The sequence below is a fragment of the Parasteatoda tepidariorum genome, chromosome 9, assembly GCF_982258835.1.
Source record: "Parasteatoda tepidariorum strain Cologne lab strain chromosome 9, Ptep-v5.0, whole genome shotgun sequence".
NCBI lineage: Eukaryota > Metazoa > Arthropoda > Arachnida > Araneae > Theridiidae > Parasteatoda > Parasteatoda tepidariorum.
Window position 1 is genome coordinate 83,163,142 of NC_141763.1, and position 17,511 is coordinate 83,180,652.

Below are 17,511 nucleotides of genomic sequence, written 5' to 3' on the forward strand. Positions count from 1 at the left end.
CATATTAAAATGTATTTATTTCAATAGCAAATGATAAATTGTATAAAATAAACGAACGCCTATTAAAATAATGCTTTTCCTATATACTTAGTAGTGATGGAGGCTGTAAAAAATGAAGAGAAAAAAGAGTAAATGAGGTAATTAGAATCGATTATTGAGTAAGAATTTGTCTGTAATTGAAGAGATAAATGTTGAGTACTTTTGTTAAAGAAGAAGGATCCTTTTGTTGATTTTAAATATTATCTCACAAAATTCGAATAGTTGATTTTTATCTACGATTTTTGTTTCTAATGGAAGCATTCGTTGACACATCGAAGATCGTTTATGTCTCATTGAGTAAACAAAAAATATGTTTAAAAAATTATATAATTCAAGAAATATATGAATTATTTCGGCGTTTGTGCACGTTGCTATTAATCTCCATAAAATTAAATTTAGTATTGCAAGAAATTGGCCAGAAACTACATTTGTGAACTGTGAAATTAACCACAGTTCACGAGGAAAAAAATTTTTTACCTTTGGATTTTCTTTAAAAATAAATTTTTTCATGTAAACCCAAACTGCCATCGTAGCATTAAAAAATGAAAATAACAATTTTTATTGCATTCTTCTGATGTTTATACAAACTTGAATATTGAAACGAATTTAGCCTTAAAATATAAAATTACCTAAAAATATAAAATTGGCCAACGACTTTGAACATGAAAAATTCATAAGAGAATCCAAGGAATGGTCGTATGTCATTTACTTCTTAAAGTCGTTTGGACTCTTTGAAGTGAATGACAAAAATGATTTGACCACAAAAATGTAGTTGCCAAAAAGGTATTTACTATGTCTGGTTTAGTGTTTCATCGTATATTGTCGTATTATACACCCTTGGTTCATTTAATATGAATAACGTTGCCGATTTTTCGCTTGAAGTGGTACATAATATAAATTTATCGTGGATTATATTTCTCATTTTTGTTCTACTCACTATTCTTAGAAAATTATTGAAAGCTGTGTGTCAAGTTGATCGGTTGAGAAGGTACGTCGGTATTAATTTGACAAATAAATGTTCAAAGACATTTTATTGCTTTTAGTTATCAGAACTTTTATTTTGTTGGCAATCAGTATTTACAGAACATTTTCACGAAGAAACATTAATTACATTCCTTCTGCAACTTTCGGATTGACAGGAGAGGGCGAGTTTTTATCTCCATTCCAAAGGAAAATACTAACTATTATCGCCAAAATGTTGATGTCTCTAGCCTATGTATTCTTCGACAATATTCCATCTTTGTCGGCAATCATCATCTATTTGTCTCAGAAAGAAAATTACCGTCTCATTTACACATGTAATTTGATGGTGAGAATACCTGAAAAGATCTAAAAAAAATTCTGGCATTCAAATTTCTTTTATCGCATTCGTACTTTAAAAATCCATGAGCAAGTAAATGTATTAAGTTGAATTAGCTTTTAATCATAGAGAAATTTTGCAGTTCAATATTTACACAATTGTAATAAGTTGAGCCATTATTCCTTCTTTAAAAAAATGAACCCTGAATTCAGCTAACCGGCAGAAAAATATTAATACATCAAATTCAGTCGCTCATTCTCAATTTCTCTTCTATAACTTTCAGAAAATAACAATAAAAAAGATTTTTTTTTAAAGAAAATTGACTCTTATTCTCAAAATGTTGCTATTTTATTAAAATTTCTATGTTTTAGTAATTATCTAAAAAACTGTAATTCTTCTTTAATTCTTTTATCATTGTTGCTAACTTTAATGCGCACAGAAAAAAAAATTAAAAAAAGTAACAGTGCTGGAAAAAAACATACAGTCGAGCAAAAAGTCGCTGAATATGAAACGCCAGTGTTATGGCTGAATATGCAAATTCATTGCAAAGGTAGAGCAAATACTTGCAAAGGTAGTACTATGCTTGCAAAAGTATATTACTTCCTTATGCAAAAATAAACTACTACTTGCAAAGGTAGAGCAAAATTGGCATGATAATTTTATTTATATTCCCATAACATCAAAATCAAGGCAAAATTGACATAATCATTGAAAATCAACTTGAAGAAAAGTAAAGTCAATACTGCTTTTGTTATAGTCAGGCTTAAAACATGCCAGAAAGCGGTTTGCTCCTGTAGAAGAAGCATATCTGAGTTGTATAAAAGCAGATTTTGGTAGTTTGTACACTCAATACAATGTCGAGGAAAATTAATTTAATGGAAGGAAAACGAGGTACAATTTTAGTTTTAACGAAATAGGCTTGAGTGGTTCTCAAATTGCAAGAAAAATAAGAAGGTTCAAGGCTTTCGGTTAATAGTTAACTTAGGATTTCGGAAAGCTATTGCAGTAAACATCGTATTGGAAGACCAAGGAAAAAAAGACGAATCTGGAAGCTTGCTTGTCATGGTAAGATGTCATCTGCACCAATTAAAAAAGAAATGCCGAACGGTTAGAGATAATTTAATTAATAATCTGAAGATTCAATTTAAAAATATTAAACGGAAACCTCCGCTAGCTAAATAACACAATAATGCTTGTTTAACATTTGCAAAGAAACATCTTGAGAAAGTTACGAATTTAAGTGATGTAGTCTTTTTCTGTTGAAAATAATTTTAATTCGGATGGACTAGATGGCTATCTATATTTTCGGTACGATTTACAAGCTGAACCACACTTATTTTATATACGTCAATTGGGTGGTTGGTCGGTTATGGTTCGGACCGTTTTCGCAGCAGACGGTATAACTTCAATCATATTTATACAAACTAAAATTAATTCAATTATGTATCAAGATATATTGGGAGATAATTTATTGCCTGTTGCTCCTCTTATAATACCTCTTATAATATCCGGAGACTGAACCTCCAACAGGATAATGGGGCAGTTCATACTTCATATTCAACTAAATCCTGGATGAATGCAAATGAGGTTAAATGCATTGAGTGGGCATTTCGTAGCCCAAATCTGAATCTGGTTTAAAACTTTTGGGGCAGATAACAAAGAGACGTTTACAGATCTGGCTGACAGTTCAAGAGCAAGTCGGATATGATCAATGCAATCAAGATGCCTTGGAACAATATTGATACCAGCATTTTATCAACTCGATCTGGGTCCATGAATGCGAGATAGATAAATGTAATCGAAAAGAAAGGATTTCACTTTGATTACTGATGTAATAATTGCACCGACTTTATGCTTTGTGTTGAAACCTTATTATGACACACAAAGTGATGTGTAATGTATTTTGCCACGAATTTCATTTTGCTTTTGATTATATAATGTCATTATCTATGACTATATTATAAAACAAAACAATATAAGCCCTTAATTTTTTGCGTTTTATCACTTTGTTTAAGGGACTTTATACTTTTTCAAGCACTGTGTTTATCTTTTAATTTGCAAAAACGATTCATATTTAGAGAAATAAATAAATTAACAAGATCAGATTGTTCTGTAAATTTATTAAAGTTAAAATCGCGTGATTATTTAAACTTCACAATTTTTCACCAAAAAATGTATTATAGGGGTGTAGAGGACAGCAATTGAGCTGGATATATATAAAAAAAATATATAAATAAATAAATAAAATACAGATCAGATTGCTCAGTAACTGTAAAAATTAAAATCGCGTGATTAACTAAACTTCGCAATTTGTCACCTAAGGGATGTATTATTACGGGGGTGTAGAGGGATAGAAAGTTGCTGCATATTTAGAAAAATTAATAAACAAATGAAATACCGAACAGATTACTCTTTAAGTTAAAATCGCGTGATTATTTAAACTTCGCAATCTGTCACCAAAATGGTTAAACTTACAAATAAAAAAATTAAAATGAAAGAATGTACATTCGAACACAAAGGGCCATAAACAAATGGTTTTTTATATTTAATTTCATTATTAAGAATGTTCCATTTCGTAAACCTGGAGTGTATTTTTAAAAAATATATAGATAATAGGTTCCCAACCTATTTTGAATCACCGCCCACTTTTCAAGGCAAAAAATGTGTTTTAAGTTCCCTTACAATAAATAAATAAAAGTTTTTTTTGTCCCATTTTAAGAATTAATAGTTTTGTTACGGTACACTTCTACAGGGTGGTACAAATAAAAGTGACCTCTAAACACAAATTCAAGTTCCTGGTAACACAGCAAATAATAAGTAAAATATTGCTTACAGCAGATGTTGAAAATAACCACCATTCATTCCTTGGCCCTTTTGGACACTGGTCAGCAAATTGAGGAAGGCATATCGAAGCTGTGTTTCGGAAATTTTTGTAATCTGAATCTGTTGTTTTTAAAGGCTATTAGAGGGTTGCTGCAATTCACCTTAGACAGTAGGATTAAACCTACACTTAACCCGCACTAAAATTATTAAATGACTGACAGGTAAGATGATCGCCTACTAAGGCCTACTCCAGACTCGATAATTGCAAATAACTATACTAAGGAGGGAAGATAGTATAAATGTGATCCATGGTTTTAGGCGGGCTATATGGGTACCCTCTGTTGTACTGTGTGTATCATCTTTACCAGCGCACTGATCAACTCCCACTGACAGAATCCGCACTAAGATCTAAACATGTTTCTATTTGCTGCATGTATACATTCACGTCCAATCGCATCATCCGGTGCTTCTTTTATTTGTTCCACCATGCAAAACCATGCCTTTAAAATTGTGTTTGAAGGCATGTCGCGAAGGAAAATAAAAGAAGTCGCTGTTTAAGTGCCTTACATTTGAAGCAAAGCGATGATTTTAAACTATATATATTATCTTACCGTGAAGAAATCAGGGTGAGACTGCAGATTTCCAGACAGTGATATCAAAGTGAGATCTGGGTTTTAGAACTGACAACTAACTTAAATATTTTGAAAGTTATTAATTTTTTCTTCAACATCGCCAATTTTGCGACACTTTTCTAACTACACTGGTGGACAAAATTGAGAGATGGAAAGCGTTTTCGCACATTCATTCGCACATGCAAGATACCCGCACACTGCTCCATATGTTTGACAATAGTTCCGTGAATGCCCAGAGGTACAGGCAGGAGATCCTAGAGCCCTATGTGCGTCTTTTCAGAGGCGCTGTTGGCCCTGAGTTCATTTTTATGGACGACAATGCGAGACCACATAGGGCTCTCATGGTTAATGAGTATCTGGAAAGCGAGGATATTCAACGAATGGATTGGCCATCCAAATTCCCTGACCTGAATCCTATTGAAGATGCCTGGGATGCTCTTGGGAGAACTATTGGAATGCGCCAACCCCTCCCCCCCAGATCCATTCTGGAGTTAAAATTGCTCTGGTGGAAGAATGGGAGGGTCTTCCACAAGTCCTCCTTAACTCCCTTATTAACAGCATGCATACTCGTTGTGCATGCTGTTTGTCTGTCAGGGATGACCATACACCATACTAGAGGCAACACACACTGTACAAGCCTCACTTTTATTGTCATCTTTTATCCTTAAGTTCAGACTACATTGGATTTATGGGCAATAGATCTTGCCAGTGAATGGCACTTTCATTTTTGTTTTGCATACTTTATTATCATGGAATAAGCTATATCCATACCAAATTTCATTTATTTATATTCAGTATTTTTGAGATATTTGGGAAAATGTCTTCCATCTCTTAATTTTGTCCACCAGTGCAGATGCAAATTATCAAAATCACTGCCCTATTCTCAGTTTTTGAAAATTTTTATGAACCATGGTAATGCAGCATTGGAGCAAGTCTTGAACATTGAAAAATAAGATCACAAACGCTTGTCATTTTCACAAAAATTGGTCTTTTCTCCATATTGACGTTGTGCGCCATTCTCAAAATAAGCATAAACAACGCTGGCTAAAGATAGGTTAAACGTGACCAAACATTTATGAGCACTCACGGCAGTTATGAAAGTAGCATAAGAAAACATAATTTCATTTGACGACGGAGCTTCGAAAACAGCCTAAAGTTATTGAAAATAGACCTAACAGTCACTGTCTCTGAAAACGCTAGTTTACGCTAGTTTAAATAAAAATAATTTTCAAATGCTTGCATAAAAATAAACACAAAGCATCACTTTAAAGTTGGAATTAAATGCATTTTAAAAAATTTGAAATAAGTGATATTGTTAATGAATCAAAATGTAATCAGTTCAACTCGTAATCCATCATATGTGCTCTTTATCTCAGCTAATGCTGGGTGAAAATATATTTTAAAATCAAATCAGAGGCTTATATTTTTTTACAAGTTAAAAACAGGATATTAATTACTTTTTGATCATTTTCCTTTGCAATTAAGGTGAAAACATGTTAATTATACAAATAATTTAAAGCATAATATATTCAAGACTTCCTTATAGTCGGCTAACAATAAATAAGACACTAAAATAATTATTTATTATCTGTTGATGCGTTAGCGGAGTAGCACAGTAGTGAGTGAAAGTGTTATCTCACATAAAGAAACTTGAAGAATTAAACATTTCTTTATTTCATACTGTACCATCTCGATACAGCGTACAACTGAAGATATTAAATATAAATACAGCTTAATAAAAATTTTGGTACATCACCGGAAACAACCACACAGTGAAGTGACATAGTGAAGAGACAAGACAAGAACACATGCTTACAACAATGCATGCTTTATATACAGATTCCATAATGATATGCACAGATGACGTCACTTTCATTATCTGAAAAGAAAATATGTGTTGCCAACACATGACCGAAACTTATTTCTGTTGATTTAATGTATTCAGAGGAGTAACAAACCACTCCAACATTATCAACAGTTTTCTCATTCTCATTCGAAAATTATGGTAATTCAATTCTCATTCTAAAATTATGGTAAAATAACTGGCAGCTGTCTGTCCATCCGATTAACCGTAAAGTTTACGGTAAAGAACATTTCTTCCCTTCATGATTTACAAAAAATATGGTTATAAAACCATGAATACAAAGCTATACTGTTTTTTAAAAATTTACAACTAGCATTTTTCAAAAACGTAAAAATAAAAAAAAATTATTATTTAACTAGGCGTAGGAGCTCGACTTTTCGTAAGGAAATGGACATTGGAGAGTACCGGACACTGGAAATTCTTGATGTGTTGAAGTGAATGGAGGAAATATTATGGTGTCAACACTAAGACTCGAACTCCATGTTTTGCCGGTCATGAGATTGACAGATAAGCCCACTCAGCTATGATATGTACGCAGTTGCAAAGAACTAAATAGCTTCATTAGGTGGTTCTAGTTGGTGCGATAAAATTCTGGTTGCTTAACCGTAATATTTGAAAGCAGTTATAAAGCAGTTTTTCTCAAACTTATCAGTTTGATTACCATTTTATTTATGGTTATTTGACTGTTTTGATTAAATATGGTAAAATAACCATTCAATAAATTGTGATTTAACCATTTTTTCAGAGAAATTTCTAACAGTGTACTGATTATTGCATTTCACAACGAGTTTTTATTCCCCATAAGAATACTACTCGTAGTTGTTGAAGATGTAATAACATACACACGCTAAAATGAATAAGTAAAATCAGAAGGAGAGTATTTAAAGCCCTCTGACGGAAGCACATAGCACCTATCGCAGGGATGGCGAACCAATGGCACGCGTGCCACTTATGGCACGCGATACAATATTCTGGGCACGCCACCGATCACAAAGTTCACTATGAGCATATTAACAATTAAATTAAATTCACAAAAGCAAACAAAAACATAAACAATTATTAACAATAAAATTTACAATTAATGCCAAAAGAACAATCACTATAAAAAAACAAGCTAACAATAACTATAAAAAAACAAGCTAACAATAACTAGCAAAAAAATAATAATTACAGTCCCGCTTAAACTAACATCTTACAACCTAATATAAGTTATTTGTCATCTAATCTGCAAGAGCAGAAGTCACATTAATGTTACTTTAAAATGAATTATGGTATAACTCAGACATTGCAAAATGTTGTTTTTTTTTTCATAGTAAACAAAGAGTTTTGAGTTGACAGTATTTAGTATTATTATTTTCACAATAATCACGAAGTCAAAATTATTTGACGGCACGTCTATGACCTCATTAAACAATTTCTTTAAAAAAATGGCACGTTGGTGCATAAAGGTTCGCCACCCCTGACCTATCGTATTTCGAAAACTCTTTAAAAAACGACATATTCTTTTACTATTTCTCATAAATTAATTATTACATTTCACGACAAGTTTCAATCAAAGAAAATATTCCTATTCTTAGTTTACGCAGATGTAATAATATACAAATGCAAAAATATGCTAAGTAAAATCTCAAGAAAAGCGTTTTAAGCCTTGACAGAAGCACATAAATACATATCACATTTTAAAATCTCTTTAGAAAGCTACTTATTCTCTTATTATTTGTCATAAATTATTTATTACATTTTAGAATGGAAACAGAGAAAAAATCCTTATCGTAGTTTACGAAGATGTAATAACATGCAAATTTAAAATTAAATAAGTCAAATTATAAGAAAACGTATTCAAGCCCTGACAGAAGCAGATTATATGGCATTTTGAAAACTTTTACGAAAGCGAGTTATTCTTTTATTATTTCTCATAAATTAATTATTACATTTCACAACAAGTTTCAATTTCCGAAAATACTCCTACGCTTAGTTTACCCAGATGCAATAATATACAAGTGCAAGAATAAATAAGTAAAATCGCAAGAAGAGTTTTTAAAGTCCTGACATATAATACATATCGCATTTTGAAAACTCTTTGGAAAGACAATTTTCCTTTTATTATATTTATTAAACATATGTAAACAAAAACATCGAGATTCCAATAGCATTTTGAAAAGAAAAAAAAAACTCTTTATCAAAGAGAAAATTTTATTTTTAACTGTTAGAACAGATACATTTAATTAAATATTTTTATCTAAAATAATACTTTAAAGAACCTTTATGTAAAATCTACGATACCGTAAAAGTTTAACTATTGGCACAAAAACAAAATATCGAATTATTTTATCTTTAAATAAACATATACCTAGTTTTAGGTAGGAAAAAAACGATTACTTAGTTAAATAGTTTTAAGTGAGTTGAAAATCAATAGCTAATCTCTTTAATAATATTCAGCTTTGATTTTCGAAGCATAACAGTATTGTTTTTGCTATTTATTGCACGATTAATCTATCATTATATAATCACGCACTTTGTTTTCCTGTAAATACACGCAATAATACCGATTAAAAGGTAGAAAACGCAAAAATATCAAGAACTACCCCCATAATGTTATTTAATGGCACGTATATTTAAACAATTTCACGAATACTTTACATGGATGTATAAATCATTAAGAGTAAACATCATGCCTAAGCAATAAGTCATTATGTTTGTGTAAAAACTATCTTTTATTTTTAGAATCAGGCGGAAAAACAACTCACGAATAATAAATATTCGTAGCACCTGACACGCAGAAAAATTGGATCTTGATTGTCATTCAATTTTCTGCACTTGTTATTTTTTAAATGAATAATATAATATCTTTTAAAAAAGTCTACAATTGATTGTTTTAAGTAGAACTATCATTCGTTAAAGATTTTAAATAAAAAATAAAAACTGTTATGAATTAGCACAGAGTCTTAAACGAACAATACTATTTTGTATTTTCCAATACTATTCTTTTTCTTCTAATACTATTCTTTGTCTTCCTTACTGTTTTGTATTTAACAATTCCATAAAAATAAAAAGGAAAAAAAGAAACTCATTCATTTTGAGAAGAATGGAGAATTTTACTTGTCAACTCAGACTCTCTATTCACTGCACGCTTTTAATAACGGACTATACTAAACAAATCAAAACTAATTTTAAACCTGAGAATTTATACGAAACTTTATATGCAAACGTAAATCTTCACCATTCCAAGTGAAAGAATATTTCCACGAATAATTCATTCATTTTGTAAAGAACTGCGAAATTTTCTTGCCAAATGACATTTCTAGTAGAACCTGCCACTGACATAACTAGAAGAACCTAAACTGAATTCAAACTTAAAAATTGATGACAAAAGCTGTAGATTCAAACGTAAGACCTTCACACTCATTTCAAGAAGAAGAATTCTACACGAATTTTATAAACAATGAAGGCATATTTTCCCTCTAAACTCAGAATCTCAGTTTTACCAATCGTCGAAGTTTTAGAAATTAAAAGAATCAACAATACTACCATTATCTCAGGTTTTGAATCAGAATTAATAAACCTATTGTCACACAAACTAAATTTTCAGTATGAGATTTTTGTTCCATCAGACTTATCGTACGGTTTCAAGGATACCTACGGAAACTGGACTGGAATGGTTGGAATGCTCGCAAGGAATGAAGCTGACATTGCATTCTCCTTAATGGGTATCACCGAAGAGAGGTCAACTGTACTGGACTTCAGCATACCTTACCTAACTCTCGAAAAAACGTTTTTGATGCGTCATGCTTCATTTTTGCCCAAAACTTCAGCATTCACGTATCCTTTCAGTAGGCTCGTATGGTTTTTATTCTTTATCGTTCTGCTTTTAGTGACAGTTCTATTTCGAACCTTGATTTCACCAAAAGAATCTATGTGTTCCGTTTTCCTCAATTTGTGGGGATCTGCTTTCGGCCAAGGAATAAAATACAACCCTCGTTCAATGCTCAGACGGATGCCACTTGGAATTTGGCTCCTTTATTCATACGTGCTAATTTTATGTTACAGTTCAGTCCTGTTATCAGTTTTGACATCTCCCATCAAAATGAAACAAATAAAAGATTTCAAGGATCTCTACACCGCAGTCAAAGAGGGGGAAATGGAGTGTCGAGCAGCGTTACCCACTCTGGAAGCAAAATATTTGTTGAAAAGTGATATACCCTATCTTAAAGGATTAGGGGAATATATTACAAAGAATAAATGGTACTACACACCTAGTACCAACCAAAGTGTTCCAAAACACACAGCAATGCTTGGGTCACCTTATCTGTTCCGATTAGTTTTTGGATCCCCTCAAGCCTACTTTTATTCCAAGGACGCTTTTGGGTATTTTCCGTTCGGAGTTGCAGTCAGGAAAGATTTTTGTTGCAAAGAGCGCTTCAACACAATTCTACGCCGAATTTTAAATGGTGGTTTATATAACAAATTCATGTACGATGCATTCTTTAAATTGGATTTAAAGAAAAAATTGAAGAATGATTTTTATGATAACACATCAGCATCAGCTTTAGGATTATCAGATTTAAATGGAGTGTTTATTGTTCTTGGTGCTGGCTGGGCAGCAGCTGTTTTAGTTTTGATACTAGAAATCACCTCCAGTCGATGGCTGTGCTCAGCACCTCCTTAGATTGAAATACACGATATGTAAATAACTTTTTTCTTATACAACTTTCATTATCACCTTTACACAAAGCACATTATTATAATAGGCTTTGAAATCAGATGTTCTACTAAATACTTTTTTCCCCACCATGACCCGATTTCTGTGCTATAACTACTTGTATGAATAAAATTAACCACATTATTTTTGAAAAGTTTTAATTGATTTTAACAGCTATTGTAATGTAATCGTTCAGTCTAATTTTAAGAAATTTTGTGAGCATATTATTATAATGCTTTTAGATATGAAATGAACATTTTCAAGATTTATTTATCCCTAATCTATTAACCTCTGCCGTACAGTTATTGTTGGCATCGATTTATTATTGTGTATCAAATATTATTGTCTGCACAATCAACAGTGACGAATGTCAAATCTTATTCTTCATAGTAACACAAAGTCTCCTATTTTAAGAGTCGAACTGCAGAATAGAGTTCTTCCTCTCGAACTTATATTCTTCTAGTTTCCGTTCTTTTAAATAAGCGCCTAATACAATTATTCACTTTCTTTATCCAGATAGTTTAGAATGATGAGGTCTTAATAAGCGTCTTTTCAATTCCATTTTGTTCATATTCCTGATGCAACCGATTCGCTGTGTTTACAAGTTCTTGGAAGCTATTACGGAAATTCTTTGTTTGATGTAAATAGGTTTTAATGTATGAGCCGTTACTTACACAAATCGATTAACTCCCCTTCATGAAATAGATTCAATTTAAGTGTCAATTTTACTCACAGCTTTTCATATTTAGAATAAATTTCTTAAATAATAAAGATTTACCCCTCTAAATGACAAAACTTTCATTAAAAAAAATTATATTGTAGCAGAAGTTTTAAGAAATAATGGATATTTTTCATCGCATTTTCCACTTTTTGATTTATGAAGTAAATCAATGTGTGCAATGATAGGCTTATATAATCGTATAGCATAACAAAACAAAAATTTAAGTAATATCAAATTTCTTTTTAGTTAATTTAGTAATTTTGTACGAAACGAATCGCATTCGATTTTTTGTTATTTAGTATAGCTTCGTAAGAATGGACAAAACAATGCAGTACAATGTTTCTGTTAACATGTTGGTACATCTGTATTTTGGAATAGTCTATAAAACCACTTCCGTTAAGACGAAAAATCTTTCTCATTTTCATTCATAATAGATTCTTTCAAACATCACATATTGTAAGAAGCGTATTTTAGAAGGCATATGAAATACTTGTAAATTTGCAGACAATAAATAAAAATAATGGTAATGCTACAACAAGCCACTTGTAGTTCACGCAAGCAGTTAAATGAGCATGTAGAACCCTGATTTTTTCCTAGAGGGCTTTTTAAAGAGATAAGTCAAATGTCTCACCCTTACAATGTGCAAAAGCACATCGTTTAATATCTCATTTCCGTCTTTCAAGCGCACCTCTTCCCACAGTCGACTAAACTATTAGTATTATTTCTCTATTAATTTTTCTTTTCAATACTTAATTTATTATTTTTTATTTCATTACTGTTGATTGAGCCATGGCAGCTCAGGAGAATGAGTGTTCGCCTTCCAATGAGATAAATCGGGCTCAAATCCCAGCAATAGCTGGCTGATACGGATTCCGCACCAGCTTCGCACCGAACACATTGTTGACGTAAAATATCCTCAGTGGTAGACGGATCATGGGTAAGAGTTCCTTTGCCATGACGCTAATCTTGGGTGTTTTTTTTGTGGTTTTCCTCTCCATGTAACGCAAATGCGGATGAGTCCCTTAAAAAAGTTCGCAGCTATGGCAAATTTTTCTCAATTCTTGATCCAGGAGTTCCTTTATCTACTGGATTGATTTCAAAGTTGCTAGGCCACGGAGTTGAATATTAGCTGTCGTAAACACAAAATTGGGTCGGCTGTTCAATGACTGATATAAAATAAAATAAAATTAATGTTGATTGGAGAATCAATAATATAATTACAAAATCTATAATATTTAGTTTTACAGATTCGTGCTTTAAAAGCATAACTATAAACAAAATAAACACGTGGTTTCAACTAAACTTTATTAATTTGGTGACGCAATCCGTCGATATTATTATTTTCATGTTGATCATTGAGTTTATCTGACATAACGAATAAAACGCAATTAAATTAAAAGATTATTAAGAAACGTGCAAAAAAAAAACTCTTTTATTTAAAGAATGCTATAAGTTAGCTGATTTTTTGTTTAAAATATTTGAAAGAAAGAAAATCGTTTCTGTCACATTTCTATCAATGGCGAGTTCAGGGCCAATTAAAAAAATATCTTTTATGTTATATGTATAAAAATGGATTTTAATTGATTATTTCGAATGAATTTTAAGATTGGGTTATAAATTTCAGGATGATAGAACAAACGGTACAATATTTATAAGAAGGACACACAGAGACAGACAAACGATTTAATTTATATAGATGATTTTATTTTTATAATTGATGGAAATCAGTACCACTAACTACTTAACCATGTAGTGATTTCCTCTTAGTTTTCTCCGCTGAAGTTTTATTTGTACTTTCAATTTGGTGCATACAAAATTTTGTAGGGGAGAGTGGGGTCAATTGTAACAGTTTTTGCTTAACTATTTTTAACTAAAAAAATCCAATATATTATTAGTATTAATTGACAGACGAGTAAAGTAGACTATCGTCTACTAGGAAAAAAAAATAAATACCTTATTTTAAATGCTATTATATTAGTTATTAACAATTTTTGACAGTCGAGCACTTGCTACAATTGTCCCCACTTACGGGATCAATTGTAACAGTTCATAAGTATAACTAAAACACAGTTAATTATACATATTATCATAGTTGTGATATATTATTTTATTGATCAAAATAGTAGTGATATTTTAGGAGTAAAAATAATAATGAGCAGAGACCTAAAGGGTTAAACTTTTAACTTTAAGGGGTTAAAAATTTTAATTTATGCTGTGAAAGGTGACAAATAAAATAATGCACATGCAACATAATATAAATGATATAGGAAACTATTGGTGGTTCTTAAAGAGTTAAGTTATGGTTTGTAAACATAAGATTATTTATTTTCAGCTGTTACAATCGTCCCCAAGACGCCTTTTCAGCTTCATTTGTTAAAAACAATGCTAGTTAATTAACTAAACTAAGTTTTTTTTCTATTGAAATGTTAATTAAGGTGTCCACTTACATATTCGGTTAATAATTTTTATTTGTTTAAGCAAAATTACTTTGCTACAATATAATATTCTAATACCAAAAAAAGTACTTACGTAGCGTGAAAATATCTGTTGTGATTTAACTCTTTCAAAAGTACATAAAAATGGTTGCCAGCAGTGGTGTACATGTAGTTTTATAAAATACACCTTGTGCGCCACCTAGAAACCAAATCTAGAACCCGACACTCGAAATTTTTGCTCTGTTACAATCCTACCCTGTTACAATTGACTCCACTCTCCCCTATGCTATGCATCATTTAGATTCTGGAAAGCAATAACTGAAAAGATATCTCAAATTTCGCAGTTTTTCAGCTCTCAAAAGTTTAGCGGACATAACAAACTTATATTTATTTGAGATGCCCTATGCGAAGTAAAATCCTTTTTGCTTTCAATGCACCCCCTCGAGCTAAAAGTTTAATTCGACTAGGTTAACATATAAAGTAAATATATGAGTTTCAAAATCAATACAACCGATCATTTTTAATGTTTTTCGGTATCGAGTTCTTCTTCTAAAATTTACAACCTTTTTATATTTTTACCTCATACGTCAAACAAGAACACACACACATGCACACATTTTTTTCATAAAAAATCTACGTATAAGTCTCAGACACAACTATATTTTGTCATTTGGCTTCAGTCATAGGATGATGGAAATTAGTTCTGCAATGCTTATTTGTATATGCCATTATTTTGCGCATAGAAATTGGGTTTAAAATATAGAATTTTCTCCTCTCGAATGTATTTTCAACTGCTTGAAAAATAAACTTTGGTGGCATCTGAGAATGGATCAAAACACGAACTATAATTTTTGTATAATGACATATATAAATGGACATTACCGCAGTATTTGGTTCAATGCTTGAATGTCTGACAATGAGCTCTAGGAATTTCAAATATATATTTAAAATAAATGTTTGGCTTTTGATCAGTTTCGATACAGAAATCATTACTACGATAACACATTTTGAATGAGGTATTTATTTTATCCTCGTAAAGTTTGTTAGATCGTTCGAAATCATCATGGGTTGACCATAATACTAAATTAGCTGGGGTAAATATTGTCAGCAATATTAAAATTATTATTTTTTTTTAAAATAACCAATCTAATGCTTTTGAGAACAATAAATTGCACTTTGCCTTGTTTTAAAGCGTCGCCCCAGAGATAACAAAATTCCCCTTGAAATTGATATGTTTTTAATTATTTATTTACTTATTAAAGCTGCTTTGCCTCAGTTTGAGACATAATAATAATGAGCTGCGACTTCAGCCTTATCTTTTCACTTCTGAAGCTAAAATCATAGAAATTCTTTTAAATATACTGTGATTTTTCTCTTTCTTACTTTTTTTTAAAAAAATACTGTGATGTTTTGAAATCTTAATCTTAAATTATAAAAAACAATAGATGATGTAAAAAGAAAGTTCAGGAATTTTCAAAATATTAAGAAAATGCTTTTCTTTTTTCCATGTTGGGGGTGCTCTCTGACTTGCGAGGACCATACGCCACACCCTTAAAGTCGCCCTTAAACTACCTTAAATCTAATCTTAGGGTCGTCGGGCTCGGACTCATGACTTTTTACTACTTTTAAGTATAAATTTTATTTTAAATTTATTAGTTAATTGCGATGAAGATAATGTTTTTTCGTTAATAATGTTTTTTCGTTAGGCATCAAAGGCCTAATAACGAGACCGCAAAATTTGGCCTTCATCCGACGTATATTTCGGGCGGATTCGAACTCTAAGCAAGCCTAATGTATCACGGGTTCGGGTAAGCTAGGATTAAAATTCTTAGAGCTCGGACCTCCGAAAGCGAGCCCGTATGCATCTCTAATAAATACCGGGAAAAAAATCGCTTGATTGTGGTAAGATTTGATTATCAGGAGTTAGCCTCCAGCAAGCGCATCGTAGCAAATGTTTTTGAATGCAGTAACGCAACTTAAACCTACTTTTTGTAAAAAAATTTAAATTTTTTTTTATAAACATTTGCTTCTTGGAAGCGTAGTTTGATGCTCTCAAACTTTCAATATCTAACATTTTTCATTTGTGGCATTTTCGACTCATGAACGGTAGAAAGTGAGCTGGGTCGATGCAGAATTTAATGTAAGGCCTGATTTCTTAAGGCCTGGTTTCTTAGGACAGGACGCCGTCAGCTGGAAATCAGCGCTAACCTTTGATTGGTCCATTTGTGAGTTTGATAGTATACGTCATTGAACGCACATCTTGAACTACAATTGCCGTCCAACTCAACTGCAGTTGGATTACAACGTGACGTTAACCACAGAAGCAATGGCGGACAACATCCAACAACACATTGAAATCAGCCAAGATTTTGATTTTGACATTAAACATAGCTTCTTCATTAAACATAGCACTCTTCATTTAGCTCAGCCATAATGTGTTTTTTCTAGGACAAAGTCATTATTTGTTCTCTAAAACACTGGTCGACAATAACAAAATCAATACAAATTCAAAATAAATATTTGTTTACGTTATTAACGCATGCGCAATGAGAGATAATGTCTGCGTTGGACCAACTGCTCACGCTGAGCTAACAAAAAAGTATTTTTTTGGCGTCAGCTCTACGTCAACTTTCCGCTGACGCCCAGATAAGGCGCTAGTTCTAAGAAACCAGGCCTTGAGCTAACAAACCAGTATTTTGTTGGCGTCAGCGGGACGTTGACGTCACGCTGACGCCCAGATAAGGCGCTTGTCCTAAGAAACCAGACCTTATTAATTAGGCTTATTCACTTGTGTTTATTCTTATTCAATTCAGCGTTATAAAAAATCATAGGAAACAATACATCATTCGATAACATTGGATAAACATTTTGTGGTGCAATATAGGTACAAACTAGAACTTGTTTTATTAAAAAATTTTATCACTTAAGGCCTGGTTTCTTAGGAAACGTCGGCGTCAGCTTGAAACGAACGTTTACCTCTGATTTGTCAATTTATGAG

The 17,511-nt window shown here is 31.8% G+C and overlaps 1 protein-coding gene across 1 annotated transcript; it reads left to right on the plus strand.

The window, feature by feature from the left end:
• Window positions 1–10,100: 10,100 nt before the first annotated feature.
• Window positions 10,101–11,324, plus strand: LOC107450505 (putative glutamate receptor). The gene has a single exon (XM_016066320.3). It carries the CDS (start codon window positions 10,101–10,103, stop codon window positions 11,322–11,324), a length of 1,224 nt encoding a protein of 407 aa, XP_015921806.1.
• Window positions 11,325–17,511: the final 6,187 nt, after the last annotated feature.